The sequence below is a fragment of the Rutilus rutilus genome, assembly GCF_951802725.1.
Source record: "Rutilus rutilus genome assembly, chromosome: 17".
Taxonomy (NCBI): domain Eukaryota; kingdom Metazoa; phylum Chordata; class Actinopteri; order Cypriniformes; family Leuciscidae; genus Rutilus; species Rutilus rutilus.
In genome coordinates this window covers 13,640,017-13,656,480 of record NC_140230.1, presented here as the reverse complement: position 1 = coordinate 13,656,480, position 16,464 = coordinate 13,640,017, and the positions used below count along the sequence as shown (strand labels likewise).

At 36.9% G+C, this 16,464-nt stretch overlaps 1 protein-coding gene across 1 annotated transcript in view; it reads right to left on the bottom strand.

Moving 5' to 3' along the window:
- The window catches only part of stk31 (serine/threonine kinase 31), a 30,900-nt gene extending 14,794 nt beyond the window's left edge, over positions 1-16,106 (bottom strand). The window contains exons 1-19 of the mRNA XM_084435701.1: positions 15,893-16,106; positions 15,733-15,809; positions 15,591-15,627; positions 15,441-15,493; positions 15,217-15,312; positions 15,077-15,148; positions 13,172-13,330; positions 12,696-13,015; positions 12,009-12,168; positions 10,617-10,742; positions 10,387-10,499; positions 9,361-9,517; positions 9,038-9,163; positions 7,811-7,993; positions 7,312-7,428; positions 6,996-7,115; positions 5,871-6,002; positions 5,589-5,690; positions 5,149-5,229 (exon numbers count right to left, since the gene is read on the bottom strand). Of these exons, the coding sequence (XP_084291827.1) occupies positions 5,149-5,229; positions 5,589-5,690; positions 5,871-6,002; positions 6,996-7,115; positions 7,312-7,428; positions 7,811-7,993; positions 9,038-9,163; positions 9,361-9,517; positions 10,387-10,499; positions 10,617-10,742; positions 12,009-12,168; positions 12,696-13,015; positions 13,172-13,330; positions 15,077-15,148; positions 15,217-15,312; positions 15,441-15,493; positions 15,591-15,621 (2,148 nt within the window). The 5' untranslated portion in view covers positions 15,622-15,627; positions 15,733-15,809; positions 15,893-16,106. The remainder of the gene's footprint in view (positions 1-5,148; positions 5,230-5,588; positions 5,691-5,870; positions 6,003-6,995; positions 7,116-7,311; positions 7,429-7,810; positions 7,994-9,037; positions 9,164-9,360; positions 9,518-10,386; positions 10,500-10,616; positions 10,743-12,008; positions 12,169-12,695; positions 13,016-13,171; positions 13,331-15,076; positions 15,149-15,216; positions 15,313-15,440; positions 15,494-15,590; positions 15,628-15,732; positions 15,810-15,892) is intronic.
- Between the last annotated feature and the right edge of the window lie 358 nt (positions 16,107-16,464).

Below are 16,464 nucleotides of genomic sequence, written 5' to 3'. Positions count from 1 at the left end.
TCGTACAAGGTGCGTGTGTATAGTAACATAGCTGTGGTGCGCGAGCTGATAAGAGAAAAACGCGCAGTGGATTAAGTGCGCAACGGCACAGAGCCGGTCGAGCACATCCCTTTAAACAGACATTAGTGGAAAGTTTGTTCAGTCAGATGTCAATGGCAAAGAAAATAAAACGAGGCATGCAGCTTACTAAGTTAACTGACGAGAGAGATAGAGAGCGAGCGCACTTCTGTTGAATGCTCTTGATTGCTGATCGTTCACTCACTCAGCACATGTTATTTGGGTGAAAAAACTAAATCGTAAATGTAAGTAAAGTAAAACATGAACTGTTACTTACCTGATTTAAGTATAACACGTGGTTTCCTACATTATTACAGGACGTGTGCAGGCCAAGAAGTTCCATGAACGCAAACATCCGAAGCGCGCGCCCCGTAAACCAGCGTCTCGGCATGCGAATACTGAATTAAATTGTCTTTCACGACTTGCGCTTGTACGGACGAATTCACACAAAATTATGTAATAACACCCGTCTTGGCGAGTATCCTATAGTAAACAAAGTCGGTTATATCTCAAATGAACATAGCCATGTTCAAATGCGGTCTGTGCGTTCGGTCTTAAGGTTCGATAAACCTGCTTCTGTGTTTTAATGTTAATCAAACAAAGGACAAAGAAATACTCACTGCTCTTGACTAAATAGGCTACCCTTTTCAACTTTACAAAAATATCTATCTATATATAATTTATACAGTAATGAATATGCTTTTTTTCACATTTGATTACTTTATTCAAATTTCTGTAACTGTTAGATCTACCTGAAAAACTCTAAAAACACTGTTTATTTCATTTGTAGCCTTTCTTTGTTCTATTGTATTTATTTGTCCTATTTGTAATTCGATTGTTTGTTCTTATTTTGTTACTGACTGCTTACTTGTTTTAAATTCACATTAATTTGGCTGCTTTTGTTGTAGTATCAAAATTGGATTAAATAATTGATATTTCACTGGTTTTGACAAACATTTGGACCGCTGACCCGATCCTCAGCACTGAGCCCTGCTGAAACAGCTCTAAATATGTGCTGTGATATTAAATGAAAGATAAAATATGATAGAGCAATAGAATGAACAGTGACAGTAACAGAAGCTCATACAATGCATTTTAGCAGGCTTAATTAAGCATGAAAATAACAAAAATCAAAGTATCGGTATCGGACTCGTTCTGCAAAAAGTGGTATCGGGACATCCCTAATTTCAAGCACCCGTACGAACCCTGTAGTAGACAGTTACCTCTGATCACAGATCACTCTAAATTGTAATGTGGACTCTTTGAAATGATGTGTATTGTGAAAAGCGCTATACAAATAAATGTGAATTGAATTATTCAGCCTAAGGGTGGTGCTCTAATGTTGATTGACAGGCAAGCATAAAATGCTATCTTAGTATTGCCTTAATGTAGTGTTTATTGCCTCTGAATGTTGTTTTAGAATGTTACAAGTTATGGAAGAATTCCTGTGAGAAAAAGAAAGTCATTTCTATTCTCAGAACAAACATAAAACAAACACAACAGAACTATATAAAGGCTATTCATATTAGCGTGTTTAAACAGACATGCCAACAAGTTACTGATGCAGACTAAAGCCCTATTCGGACGGGACTAGTTTTCTAAACGGCGTTTGAGTCACAATTCTTATCACTCGACGTCTGTGATTTCATTTTCCGATTCAGACGGGACAAACATCTCCATGTTTATTACGGAGGTCGAGTGTGTGTTTTCTAGACGTGGGCATTACAGAAGGTCATGTGCTTGTGCATGCGTGCATCACGTATGACATAAATGTCTTTTAATGATTTAATTTAATTATGTCTTTATTATTTGTTAACATAATTTTAATTTATTATAAGAAACCCTATTTAAGTAAACTTCACAAGTTTATTGCAGTGGCTGTTTCTAGACAATTCTAGACAAACTTTTCTAGTATCTAGTGCAGTGGAATTAATTAGATAAGATTAATTATGTTACTAACCATGAAAATCTGAACTTAGATTTTCATCTTATGATAAACTTTTTATTACACTTCCCATTTTCTATGTCTGATGGTGACTAACTTTCCATTCCAGGGGCCTCATTTATAAAACTGGAACCTTACTAAAAGTGTACGTGCGCCCGAAAGCCAAAAATGGCGTACGCAAAAAAATATTCAGACTTATAAAACCGTGCGTACGCCAGAACCTGCGCAGAATTCACTTTATAAATCCCAGTCAGCGGAAGATTGTGCGCACATGCGTCTCCACCCGAAATAACCATATATGGAGCTTACAACGCCTAGTTTTACTATGCAGATCCTCATCTACATATCATTTGCATATGATTATTCATCCACGTGATAACTTAAACGTTATCACGTGGATGAATAATCATATGCAAATGATATAAACGGTAGAAGAAAGAAACATTACATTAATACAAATCAAGTAGTTGTCTATCCTTGCCTTGTTTTTGAATAGCCTACATAAATCAAATAGTGTAAAATACATTTCAGAGAAAGTTTTTCTCAATCTTTTCCACTGGCCGAATTGTATTTTTAATTGATTTATATTTTTTATGGAAACAGATAGGCCTTGGGCATTATTTGCACGAAACTATTTTCTCAGACAATCTGGTATTATCATGATAAGCAATTATCTCTGTGGACTGTGGTTATAACATTAAAGCACGCCACAGGAAAAGTGTTCAAAAACAATCGCATCCACAACAAATATTTCTAATGATTGAATTTAAAAAAAAATGTTGTAACTTCAGTAATGATTTCATGTTTAAGTGTTTAACTCCATTAATTTGAATGGTATATTTGATATAAATGTTTATATCAGAAGTATTTTATTTATTTAAACTGTTATTTGTGTCAGTTTCACTAAACGGCTCAACACACTCGCTGCCGCGGACATTTAAGAAGGAATGGATATTTGCTTCAAGTGACAGGCTTGGTGATTGAAATTGTATTTGTATAATCTTTTTGTATATGTTTAATTTTCTTTAGATTTTCTGTATAAAAGTGACCAAAAATACATTTAACTCCAGCTCACCATCGGTGTCGCCAAAGTGCTCCATCTCCAAAACGTTCGTACGCATGGGTCAGAGTTTGCGTGCAGGTGCGCAAATTTTCCCGTCAAGTTTTTCTTTATAAATCCCACCTTTTGCGCAGGAACTGGCGTACGCATGTTTTCAGCCCCGTTTTGTGCATACGCAAGCTTTATAAATGAGGCCCCAGATCTAACAATAAAACAGGATAACTTTTACTTCCTTTTATTTAGGATGTAGCCACCAGACGAACTTTCGATATGATCTAACCTTCTAACAAACTTTTGACTCAATGTAACCTTGGTGGAATGGAACTTTGAAAAAGGACTCAATGTCCTGTTTATTTTGACTGTATTGTGAAATGATTGACTGAAATATTAACCCCTTACAATGTTTTTGATATTTTGCTGATGTAGCTAACAAAGGGTAATAACAGGGGGGGGCTTGCTTTAAACAATTTAACCAATCATATTGATAGCGCATGACATGTTAGTCATGATGATTCTTTTTTGATGTGTCTGGCTTTACCCTATAAAGCCTATTGTATTCTTATGTTGGGCCGAGAATCTCTGAGTATTGCTCGAGAACTCCCGGCCGTTTTGAATAAACCATCTGAGGGACATTTACTGAAGTCTGTCTCATTTGTTTTTATGCTGCGCAGCAAAGAAGTTAGGTTAGTAGACTCGGCCAGTTGTCGACTGAAGACGCAAGAGCTGGAGTATAAAGGTTATTAAGTGTCAATTTGTAGACGCTCTGTGTCGATGAGTAGACGCAACAGTTTTATTTATTAAGTGTCGATTAGTAGACGCTCTGTGTCGATGAGTAGACGCAACAGTTTTATTCTAGATAGTCAGATTTAGGAAAAATCCACCACACTAGACAAATATCTTACTCTTTCCTGACACTGATATTAAAATATGCAGTCTTCGCAGTTTCTGCGATTTAGCTCTATTTATTGATTGTATATGTTACTTTTTCATTGGATACCATCCATATTGAAACTAAATGAAAGCATGCCGAAAAACAGTAGGTAATTTGCTCTGGAATTTTTACTGAGGTTGTGTGAGAAAAACAGACTTGGCAGATTCGGACAGGATTAAAATCGCAAAGTACGCCTATGAAACACGAATTTCTCCAATGACCCCCTGGGAAACTAGTGTTGGGATTAGGGCTTGAATACCTGAATAGGGCTTAATATACACATAGCTGAAGCGGATTGATATCGTCTTGGTCTGGAGAGAGGTTTTCGTAAGGTAACGTGAAAAGTAACGTGACAATGGCTCTCAATTAGAGCGTGCTGCAGTTCCATATTTTACCACAGATTTACATTGAAAATTTGTGGGGCGCTGTAGAGCTGGGGAGGACTCAGGAACCCGCTGCCCCTTAAAGTATCATAATACATGTCTGCCGAAGCCATTTGCTCAATTTTAATATATCCTGCTCACTTTACGATTTAAAATAGTGTAGAAAATCCAAAAATATTAGTTACAGAATGCTGAACACATTTACAATTTACTATTGATTCAGTTTACATAGAGGTCTTTGTTTTGGATGAATATTTTGGTGGGGCACGCGGAGCCGGAAACCACAATCCCAGTTAGTCCACTAATACTGTTCACTTGAAGGAGTGAATGAAAAGGAGTAAGCGAATTCAGACAGCCGGTGAGAGTACATCGACTGTACACTCGTTATTGCGGTGCAATGTGGGATTGAATAAGAGCACACAATAACGTCCACTATGGTTTCGGACACCACCTCAAATGGCTGTCCCCTCAAATAACGCCCTATTTGAGGGTATATGGGGCGATTTCAGATTCAGCTCATCGGCTCCCTTCCTAGACCTTTGGGGACACTTTTACTGATCAGCAGGTTCAATATGGTTAGGGCTAGGGATGTGTAGGGGAGGGCTTTAGGGACAGGGACAAGCAATGTCCCAATACAGCTATTTTCCATTAGTGAAAATAGCATCTTTCACTATTTGCACTTAGTGTGTACATAGCAGCTGCCTAATTTTAAACAATGTACATTTTTAAGCAAAACTAGAGGCTTGTAGGTACTGACAAAACAACTACTCACCATATAGCCATTGAGATCAGCATCAGGAAAGATCATTGGTAACTCAGGAAAGCCTCTTTTCACCAGGTCACACAGCATTATCTGCACATCAGCACATTATGGACATTTAAAACAAATAAGGAACTTATTAGCTGCAACCTGACCTTCATTATTCAAAATATATAAAACACATTCAATATGTATATAATGCGTGTTCACTTTTTACTTGTATATTTTTATTTACCATAATTCAGCATTGACATTTCTATCCCATGACCTGTATTTCATTGCCAACCACAGGTATAAAGGCATAAACACATAATTATATTATAATTCTTTGCCTTTCTTAACTGTGTTTGTACTACTAAAACGAGGAACAGATCACTTATGTGTTCATTCTAGTAATCGAAACTCAGTATCTTCTAAGAATGTGAAAGATCTTTAAACACATCTAAACATACATATTGCTTCTTCTCTTGGCTGATTTCTTGAAAGAGAGCATTCCTCGTCTCAGCGATCTCCTCCTTCTTCTTAAGAATCTCTGGCAGGTCCAGCTCTTCTGCCTGAAGGACACTCAAACTGATAAACTGATCATTTCCATCGGATGTAATCAGCATAATGTAGTGTCAAATCAAAATCAAACCAATAAATCAATATTTAGCCCCTGGTCATCTGAGATCCCAGTGCATTTTGTGAACTGTGGCCCCAACATGTGGTTTCTCAGAGCACAGGACTGTTCTCACCTCCTCCATACAGCTGACCTCAACCAGTTTCCAGCGCAGCTGAGATCGCAGGCTCCGGATGCGCTTCTTCACCGCAAACAGTTCGTCTGCTTTCGGAGGGCCGCTCTGCCACTGCTGTAATTCCTGCTTAAACTGCAGTGAAACGTCATAGCCTTGACAACTGATAAATGAAAATAATCATGCAGTGCATACACTAAATATTAAGCAGCACAACTGTTTTCAACATTGATAATAATAAGAAATGTTTCTTGAGCAACAAATCAGCATATTAGAATGATTTCTGAAGGATCATGTGACACTGAAGACTGGAGTAATGATGCTGAAAATTCAGCTTTGCCATCATAGGAATAAATTACATTTTAAAATATCTTGAAATAGAAAACAGTTATTTTAAATTGTAATAATAAATTGCAAAAATATTCATTCACAATATTACTGTTTTTACTGTATTTTGATTATTGATTATTTTGATCAAATTAATGCATCCTTGATAAGCAGAAGAGACTTCTTTCGAAATGCTAAGAAATCGTACACACCCCTAGCCTGGCTAACGTCAGACCTCGTCTCATTGAGACGTGGTCTGGGAACCACATGTTAATTTTCTCGTATTTGAGGCGTGGTTTACGAATGCCCAGAGACGTTTATTGGGCGCTAAGAATGTCTATCAAATGCGCCTGTACGTAGCTCATAGCCAATCGTTTCAATTATACCAGATAACGTATGTAGAGCGACAGAAATTCGACGAGGAAGAAGACGATGGGTCAGAGATTTATGTGTACACGCTGGCGTTCAGCTATCACGATCTAAGGCTGCATCGAAAGGTAACTTCGCGTCTGCTGCCATGTTGGATCCATAGATATAAACAAACTGCTTCGGTGTGTCGCATAGACGTCGTCATCGTCTTGCTGCTCCCTCCCCGTTCTGTGATTGGTCCCCTCGCTGAGGCGAAAATCTGGTCCATGGAATCCAGGTCCAATAAAATCACGCTGCGCGCAAGGCAGCATCGGGAAACCCAGGCTAACACACCCCAAAAATTTGAACGGTAGTGTATAAATATTTATACATCTAGAGATCAGCTCTCCAATGAATCAGCTTTTCTGGTCAGCCACTCAGAGAATCTCTTACCTTTGTGTTGAGTTCGTACTTTTGCCTGATCTCCTCTAACAAACTTTGTTCTCTCTGGATGTCTCTCATGGCTTTGCGAAAGGCATTAAACACGATTTTCCTTTCTTGATTGTCTTGTTCCTATGAAAAAAGTGGGAAACAAATTTTGCATTCAGTAATACAGTAGTAGCTTGCATTTCACACTTCTGTTTTATCTAAAATTGCACTGAGGAAAGCCCCTCTGGATAAAACCTGAGGGATAGTGCCCTTGCTCAAAAGAAAGGGAAAGGCAGACATAGATGAGCAGAATGTGGTAGATCAGGAGAGAAACTCTTACAGAGAATTCAGTACTGAGTTCTTCACACAGGGCATTGTCAGCATTCATCAGGATCTCATCCACACTTTCTGCAACATCATCTTCGGTCACTGATGTTTTCTCCATCAAACACGAAAACTGAAAATCAACAAAGGCTTCATCTTATGGCTTTGAATAAAGTACCTTGATACAATAAACCATAGCTGTCTCCCAAATTACACATTATACACTTTGTACTTATGCACTTAATGTACATGTATGAATGATTATTTTGTCATTCAACATCAGAGTCTGATGTGCATCATACAGGTATATAAAGTGCACTTTTTCTTTTGGGAATTTTCAGTGTGAACAAACTACATGCACTATTTATACTAGAAAAAAAGCATAAAATAGTGCATAAGTACATAGATTGGGAAGCACCTCATGCCTATCCTTCTAAATTAAAAGCCAATTTGCCCAAATAATTACCTAACAGTAAAAGGAGACATGAATTTGAGGTTTACATGAACTAACATACCTTGCTAAGCCTGGCTGCCCAGCCGCTAAGAGCAAGGAGAGCCTCATCTGTAGCTTTTCGTACGTTTTTGATTTTCTGTTTTTTGTGCCCCTTCCACTCACAGAACTTCTCAAAAGAGTACTCTTCGGTCTGCTCCGCCAGCATAACAGAGCTAAATATTGCAGTCAATGAGGATGCAACTTCCTGTAGATGCAGACGACACCATTTAAAATGCAGTAATGACAACCTGTAAGGATAGGTAGATATTATGATAGATAGATATTTTAAACACAAGACAGTCCTGGGGTCCGTTCGTCGTACCTCGCTTAATACATCTGAGGTGATTTAACAGATGCCAGATCATCCATTCGTGATAATTGATCTCTGGCTAATTCGGTTCTTCAAACGAATTTGCAGATTTGATTAAAATATCTAGATTTAGTTGTCGGATATTACTGCGTGTTATTGTGTTCATTGGAAAGGACAGATATATCGATACTCGAAACCATGATCAGCAATCAGCGATTGGCTGGCGTCAAGCGCCATCATATAATAATCAAAACAGGAAACAGCCAAGCAGGCAAAATCACAAAGTTGTAATAGATAAATGAAATGTGTAAATGTTTGTTACACAATTCCAAATTATTTCCATTTTTCATGATTTCTAGTATTTGTACAAGCTTTTTTTTCAGTGTCAAGAGTAGCCAATTGTAATTAACAATTCATTTAATTTTACATGTGTAGTGGATAAAGCTTCTTAAGGGTCAATAACATATTTGTAATGGCACCAAGTTACCTGCATCTCCTGCACTGTATCAAGCCAACCGTATAATAGCTGTCACCGTTCACATAATGCATTGTTCTCTATGTAATGTGTGTAAGGCTCCAATAAAATTATGAGGTAATTATTCCCTTGCAAATAAATCTCTCAATGAGTAATATTGGCTCTGTCTATAATAGACTACACAACATTATAATTCTTGTCAAATTCATTATAAAAAAATGTATTATGTATATAAAAACATATTTCCATTTAAATGTTTAATTAATAATTTCCCTGATTCAATAGCATGCTCTTATGTAAAAAAAAAAAATTGTATTTAGTTTTTTTGGCGATTTTTGCCTTTTATTGTGACAGGACAGTAGAGAGTTGACAGGAAGCGAGGTGGGAGAGAGACGGGGGACGGGATCGGGAAAGGTCCACAAGCCGAGACTCAAACTCGACTCAATAATGTCTTCACTGCATACCTTCAGCTTGTCCAAGCGTTCACTGATTGGCAGCTTGTCCACATCTTGGAGGAAGTGGTCTACAGCAGTTAAGAGAAGATCACGGGCCTCATTCCTGCTGTTCACCAGTAACTCTATTTCTGCCATCTGACGAAACACACACAAACATCTTACAAGCAATGCCATCGCCAACAATACAACAGGGAATTCCTAACAACGATAGTTCACACAAACAGCAATATTTTTAATTAAAACTCTCTTTTTTGAGCAACAGAGACAACATTCTCTTACACGTAAACTAATTTTATTAATTCATTGATCAGGAGAATGTATATTTTACTCACGGTTTGACAGCCTCTTAGATTCTCCAAGGTTTCGTCATAAGCTTTCCACGCAAGCTCCAGCCTCTCTGAGCTCAACGGCACGGAGATCCTGTAGTTCATGATGATGGTGATGGACTCCAACAGGTGATCTTCATCAGCGGAGCATGGATTACTCTCCCTGAGGTTCAAACCCACAATAATGGCAAGTGCATCTCTGAATCACCAACACTTATACATTAAAACCAATGATAACTTTTCAACAGCAACAAAAAAACAACAACAACTGAATGTTAAACAGGAAGTGTTTCTGAAGAAAACTGCCCATCTCTCTACTTTGATTTGGTAGGATAGTTTGCACTGTGTTCTATGTGGTTTTTATAGTGTTGCTATGAAGTCGCTAGGGATTATATCGCCCCTTATGCAAAAATTGTACGTCCGATGACAAAAAGACACAATTGACCAATCAGAATCAGGTATTTTGCCTTAGCAAGCAACACTAATTATAAAAAAAAAAAATACAAGTGACCATCATAGGATACATCTTACCTTTTGGACCTTGATAAGCCCAAATGGGGAAAAAAATTATTATGTTGAATGTAAAAGCGATCTATGAAAACCCAACTTTAAAGTCGCCATGAAATAAAATTTTACAATTCGTATTTTTCTATGTAATATTGTAGTGTTTATTACAAATGATTTATTTTCAAAAATTCATGTGCCCTTATATTCTTTAATCAAATATGTTATCCTTCCCTCCCCCCCTCGAAACGACTTCTCTTCCTGTCATGTGCTATGGCGTGAGGGCGTGGCAACTCCCCTCAAACCGTTAGATGGAGAGGAGGAGCGCTAAAGTAAAACCCTGCCCTCTATTTAATATTCCGTTTCACTTGGAAATACGTCACAACACTGGAGAAAAGTCGTTTGTAACTTCCGGTTCATGGTGACTTTAAGTGTCAACATTTTGAATCCGAAACACTGCCCAATTATAGCAAGTATGCATTAAGACAGAAAAAAATTTGATTTAATAATAAGAAAAAATCATTTTGCCTTAGTTTCCTCAGAGAATCCACTTTCTTAGCCAGCTGGGAAATTTTGGTTGCAACTGTTGTAGGATGTTTATGTTCAGTCTCCTTTGTCTTCTCATAACTCTCCTTCGCTGTCTGCAAAATATGAACAAACCTTTATAAGATAAACCGGTGTCATAACCTAAAACACGCTGAACAATCAACCAAAAAAAAAAAAAACCACATGTGTGAAACAGCTCAAGTCAAGGGCACCTGGAGCTCTAATTTGGCCTCCTCTAGCTGCCGCCCCAGGAGAGACGCATGCTGCTGGATGGCACTTCCTTCCTCTTTTAGCATCTTGATCTCTAAGTCCTTCTCATTTATCACCTCTCTCATCCTCTGGGTACACAAAACAGCACAGAGGCCACAGATGATCTCGCATGTAACCAGGGTTTTCACTTTCATCATATAATCAAGTGTGATTTCATAATGATAATGAGAACCAAGCATCAGTGTACATACATACACTACCATCTTATGCTCACCAAGACTGCATTTATTTGAAAATATAGTACGAACAGTAATATTGTCTTCAAATGTAATATATACAAAAAAATAATAATATTGTGAAATATTATAACAATTTAAAATAACTGTTTTTTATATTAATACATTTTTTAAACATAATTTGGCCAATTACTCCAGTCTTCAGTGTTACATAATTTTTCCAAAAACATTCTAAAATGCTAATTTGGTGCTCAAAAAACATTTCTTATCATAATTATCAATGTTGAAAACAGTTGTGATCCTTCTTTCAGGATTCACTGATGAATAGAAAGTTTTTAAAAAATAGCATGTATATGAAACATATCCTGCAAGTGAATGTCTTCACTTAAAAGCGTCTGCTAAATGATTAAATGTAAATGTAAATAGAAATATTTTGTAGCATTATAAATATCTTTACTGTACCTTTTGATCAATTTAATGTGCCCTTGTCGAATAAAAGTATCAACTTCTTTAAAAAAAAAAAAAAAAAAAAAATTACTGACCCCAAACTTTTGAATATTAGTGTACATTGGAAAAAAAATTCTGTCTTTAAATATCTTGAACGTTGAGCAATGGAAAATCAGTGGTTTTGCTGCAGGACCCAGATATTATATTTTACATCAACTAGCAACAATGTTTAGTGTACAATTGTAAACTAAATGAATTGTTAGATTTAAAACATTAAACTAACAGTGAATAATTAATTAGTTAAAATTTATGTAAATTAAAATAATAATTAAATTACATTTTAATATTTAAATTTTAATAATTAAAATAATAATTTGAATAAATATTCAAATACATTAAAATTTGTTCAATATGTTGACTTGCCTACATTGTTGGTTTTCTAAATTGTATGCACACCCTTAAACATCAATAAATAAATATGGGTATTTTCTTCTCCCTTCTGAAAGTTGACGGGGTCTAAATCTCTCTGAATATTTGTCTGGCAGATTTGACCATTGGGTGCTTACAGTGTTTTTTACCCCACAGGTCTGATGTCAACAACCCTAACAGAAGATAACTACCAGCTGAGGACCACTAATTTATAATGATTAGATGTGCTGTGAATGAGGTGATAAAATGAACCTTTGAGAGAATGAGAACGTGTCACCTCACCTGGAGTTCAGACTCGATTTCATTTGCCATCTGCTCAGTATCCTGAGAGCACGACTGCTGTCCATCTCCATCTGCCTTTGAGGCCTTGATCTCAGTAAGAGATTCCTCACCAACATTCACTTTCTCCACAGGCTGGAGAGCAATGATGCTTTTCTGCTCCCTACAACATGGATTCATAACTCAGAACATTCATCAAGATATTTTCATGAAGAGCATATGGGTGCTACATCCCACTGCCATAATAAAAGTGAATAGAAATGTTATCCTTAAAGTCACCATGATATCAAAATGGACAATTCTTATTTTTAATGGAATATTTTAGTGCTTATTATAAATGATTTATCAGTGGACATCTTTTTGGACATCTTCATGTACCCTCATAATCTTTAATCAAAATAACTTCCCCTCCCTCTTCTCTTCTTTGATGGCTCGTTTACTGGCGTGAGGGCGGGGCAACCTGTCACTCACATGACATCACAGCAATAGCAAACCACAACCATCCAATCACTTCCCATGGACAAAATCAACTCCCGCCCCACATTTTTTCTCGTTTGAGAAACTGTTTCACTCGAATACCCGTCAAAATAGAGAAGAATAGTCTATTGCAACTTTCTTTTCATGCAGACTTTGAGCACAAACAACAAGAGGTAAATGCTTCTAATATTGTCTGCGTCTCTCAAAACTTACTTAATAACTTGAGGTTTCTGGTCTGAGAATATTGGCCGCAATTTCGGCATGCATCCCAATGAAGAGCCAAGTGTGTCCAACTCCCCCGGGGGGTTCCTGGTGGGCCACAGTCCTGTGCGCTCCTGCAGGTTTCCTGTGGGAAGCGGGTTCTCCCTTTTGCCTGGGAGACTGACTTTGGCAAACTTAAATTTCAACAGCTCTTCACCAATGTCAAGATTCCCCTGGAAGGCTTCAACCAGGATGGTTCCATCAAAGCAAACTGACTTTTTATGGACACGCAACTTTTTTCCATGAATAATATTGTGAAGGAAGGACTTCCCCTAGCAAGTGAACAATACAACAGTTGCAAGAGCTGTATCCAAGTCTGAGTGAACATTTCATTTCACTGCATTTCATGGTAAACAAATATATTAGATGCATTTAAATTCATATTTATAGGTAAACGGACCATTCTATAAAACAGTTGTGTCAGATACCTGTGAAAAAAGAGGGGAATCTTGCTCGTTTGACACATGAAAGCCCCAGAACTTGTACTTTTTTGCCAGTCCTGTTGTCTGCAGTTCTTCAGGGAGTTCAACCAACTCAGACCGACTGACAATCTCCATATTTCCATAGTCAATGTACGAAATATAGAACTGAGCAGAAAAGACAAATTAAAACCTTATATGTAATATTCATGAGAACCACATCAGTGTTAAAACAGCTCTGTACTTTTCTAATTATTCATGAAGTTGTTATGTAATAGACCTCAAATTATCTTTGTCCACTCTAAAAAAAAAACCATGACACCATTTGCTTTTGGTCACAGAATAAATTAATCACAGGTGACTTCAAGTCATTGGTAACCTTCCATTTTTGTGTCATGATGCATTTACACCAATTTCAAAATAAGGTCTAAGGCCACTGTAATATCATCCAATAAAACAAATAATTCTGATTATAGACCTTATGTAGCCCCGCCCCTTTTCAGCGCACCTCTCGTTGTCTTTTGACTTCCGGTCTGTATTTTCACAGCGATCTTGCATATTTATGAATGAACGGCTCGTTTTAAAATCTTCCCGGTCTACTGACATTTGTTAAGACATCTGCTTTAAACATTACAATCCTCATGATATCTTTCGTTAACTTTACATTAAGTAAATCCACTTCAAAAGCTAATTACTCCAGGACACCAATGCCATAGAAATATACAGAACGACCGCAACAACGGAAGTTCAAAGACAATATTCTAAAGATGGCGGCGCCCTCGTTTCTCTGGCGCACAAGGTCTATAGAGTGCAACCATGCCAGCCCACTTTTTCAGCGGTTTTTGGGTACATTTTTCCCCATAGGGATTTTAAAAAAGCATAATTTTAAGAGTTATAAGCCATGAACCAAACCAACCAGCTACGAGGTAAATCACAACATTAAAAACTTTGGTTTTAAGCAAAAAAGTATTTGAAAATTAGACAAAAGACAAAGGTGCAAGACTGTGTACTTAAAGGGATAGGTCACCCAAAAATGAAAATGCTGTCATAATTTACTCTTCCTCAAGTTGTTCCAAACCTGTATGACTTTCTTTCTTCTGCTGAACACAAAAAAGAAGATATTTTAAAGAAAGTTGGTAATTAAACAGTTGCTGGTCCCCATTGACTTCCATAGTATTTTTTTTTCCTACTATGGAAGTCAATGGGGTCCATCAGTCGTTTGGTTACCGACTTTCTTCAAAATATCTTCTTTTGTGTTCAGCAGAAGAAAGAAAGTCATACAGGTTTGGAACAACTTGAGGAAGAGTAAATGATGACAACATTTTCATTTTTGGGTGAACTATCCCTTTAACGGCTTTAATAAGGGAAAGAACTACAATCCCATGAAGCATTGAAAATTACAATCTAACGAAAAATGGAGAAAAATAAAACTATTGATTTAAATAGATTGATCATATATAGAGAAACAATTTATTTTGTTTATTGAAAAATATTTAAGAGTGTAGCGAAACAGACTATTCAGTGTTTCATGGGAGTGAGTGGGCGCTAAAGTTATTTTGGCACGATTTACTTGTTTCTATTCTCTGATTGGTGGAGATTTCTCTGCAGAATCATGGGTAATGTCGTTTTTCAGCAGGAATTCCACTGTTAAACGTGATTATTTAAAATATATTGTTGAAATAATATGGACTTGGAGGCCTAAAAAAAAAAAAAGCAAATACCATTGATTAGCAACCTCGTAGCTTACAGTAGATCTGTCTTTAGGTTTATAAGTTATTGTTTAAAATCAATTCCCGTATGGAGAAAATGAATGCTACTTTTACTTCCAGAACCAGAATGTTGCACTGGATTTCTTCCCTCATTGAGGCTACTATATGATTGGTCCCTTCTTGATTTACTCAGCTTTTTACAAACCTTGTCTTCTGTTTGCTGTTGCACTGTACACCTGTACCAGCACTTGTCCTCTGAATATCGTGCCCCATAGACCTACACAGGAAAAAGGAGCAAAGAGTCAGATCTTGTAGATCTTTCTTATTTGTCCATATATTACTTGCCTTGTGTGAACTTGGCCTTCCCATCAGAATAGGCGCGATGGGGCATTTTTCTGTCAGCATAACATTGATCTTCTCATTTATTTTGTCTGTTACATTCTGATGAAACAAAAAACAGCATTTGGATGAACATACTGCATATTGTTCAATTTAAGAAATGTTTCAATTTACATTTTTGGCTCACACTAGCTTCACATGGTAGCGTAAACAGTAGATATTTAGCTTACCTGAGCCCAAAACGTGATGGCATCCACAACATGAGTGACAACCACGAGTTCCACTGGATAAATAACAATGAAAAGCAATGCTCAAACATCAGCTCGTGTATAAAAACGGACAATGACGAATCGAAAACCAGGAGAAAAGCTGCAACTTACTTTTTTCAGGCTGAATCCCGGACTGATCCATGAGATCCTAAAGTCAACAACGTGGCAGCCGTTATATTAGTTTTAGTTTTCCACGGGTCTCCATTTGACAGTAATGTTAGTTTTATTTTGAATATAATGTCGTTCGTCTTACCAATGTTTAGCGACCTGCTAACTGAAAATCCCGTTGCTAATCCACACCGCGATGTTGTCAATCGATTGCAGTATGTTCTGTAAAGTATAGCAAGACATTTATTGTTAAACATGCAAATTGCAAACCAATTAATAAGTTTTAATGAGTAAAGACAACTCACCAAAGTTTGTACAGTGGTCTCTCTCAGGTGTTGTCTACAGTGTTTTGCCCTTCAAAGTAATTGAAGAAGCATGCTATTTTAATATAGGATATTTCCACTTATAATTTTAACTGCAACTAAAAATTATTTTAGCTGAGTGTAAACTAATACTTCGGATTTTAATAAAAAAATAAAATAAAATCGAATATTTGTAGTAGTGACGTCCGATTTGTGAACAACTCGTTCGTAACTCGGATCTTTTCAATGAATTGCTTGAACCGGTCTGAACGAATCGATCTCGAATCATACTCAATCGATCCGAGCAGTTCACATATCAACAACCTAGAACTGAATTAGCCAAAATTACTGTATCAAAGTGATGATATTCAACAGTCTTATAAAAAAATAAAAAACTCTTTTGGGATAAACAGCAATATTATGCAGAAATATGGATTTGTTGAATTGTTCGAAGGAACCGATTTGAATGACTCAGACCCATCAGTGGACCAGTAGGTGGCGAGAAGAGATCATAGCTTTTTTATTATAAGCAATAAGTCATTTAAATGACTCAAGCTATTGCAGGAAAGCAATCT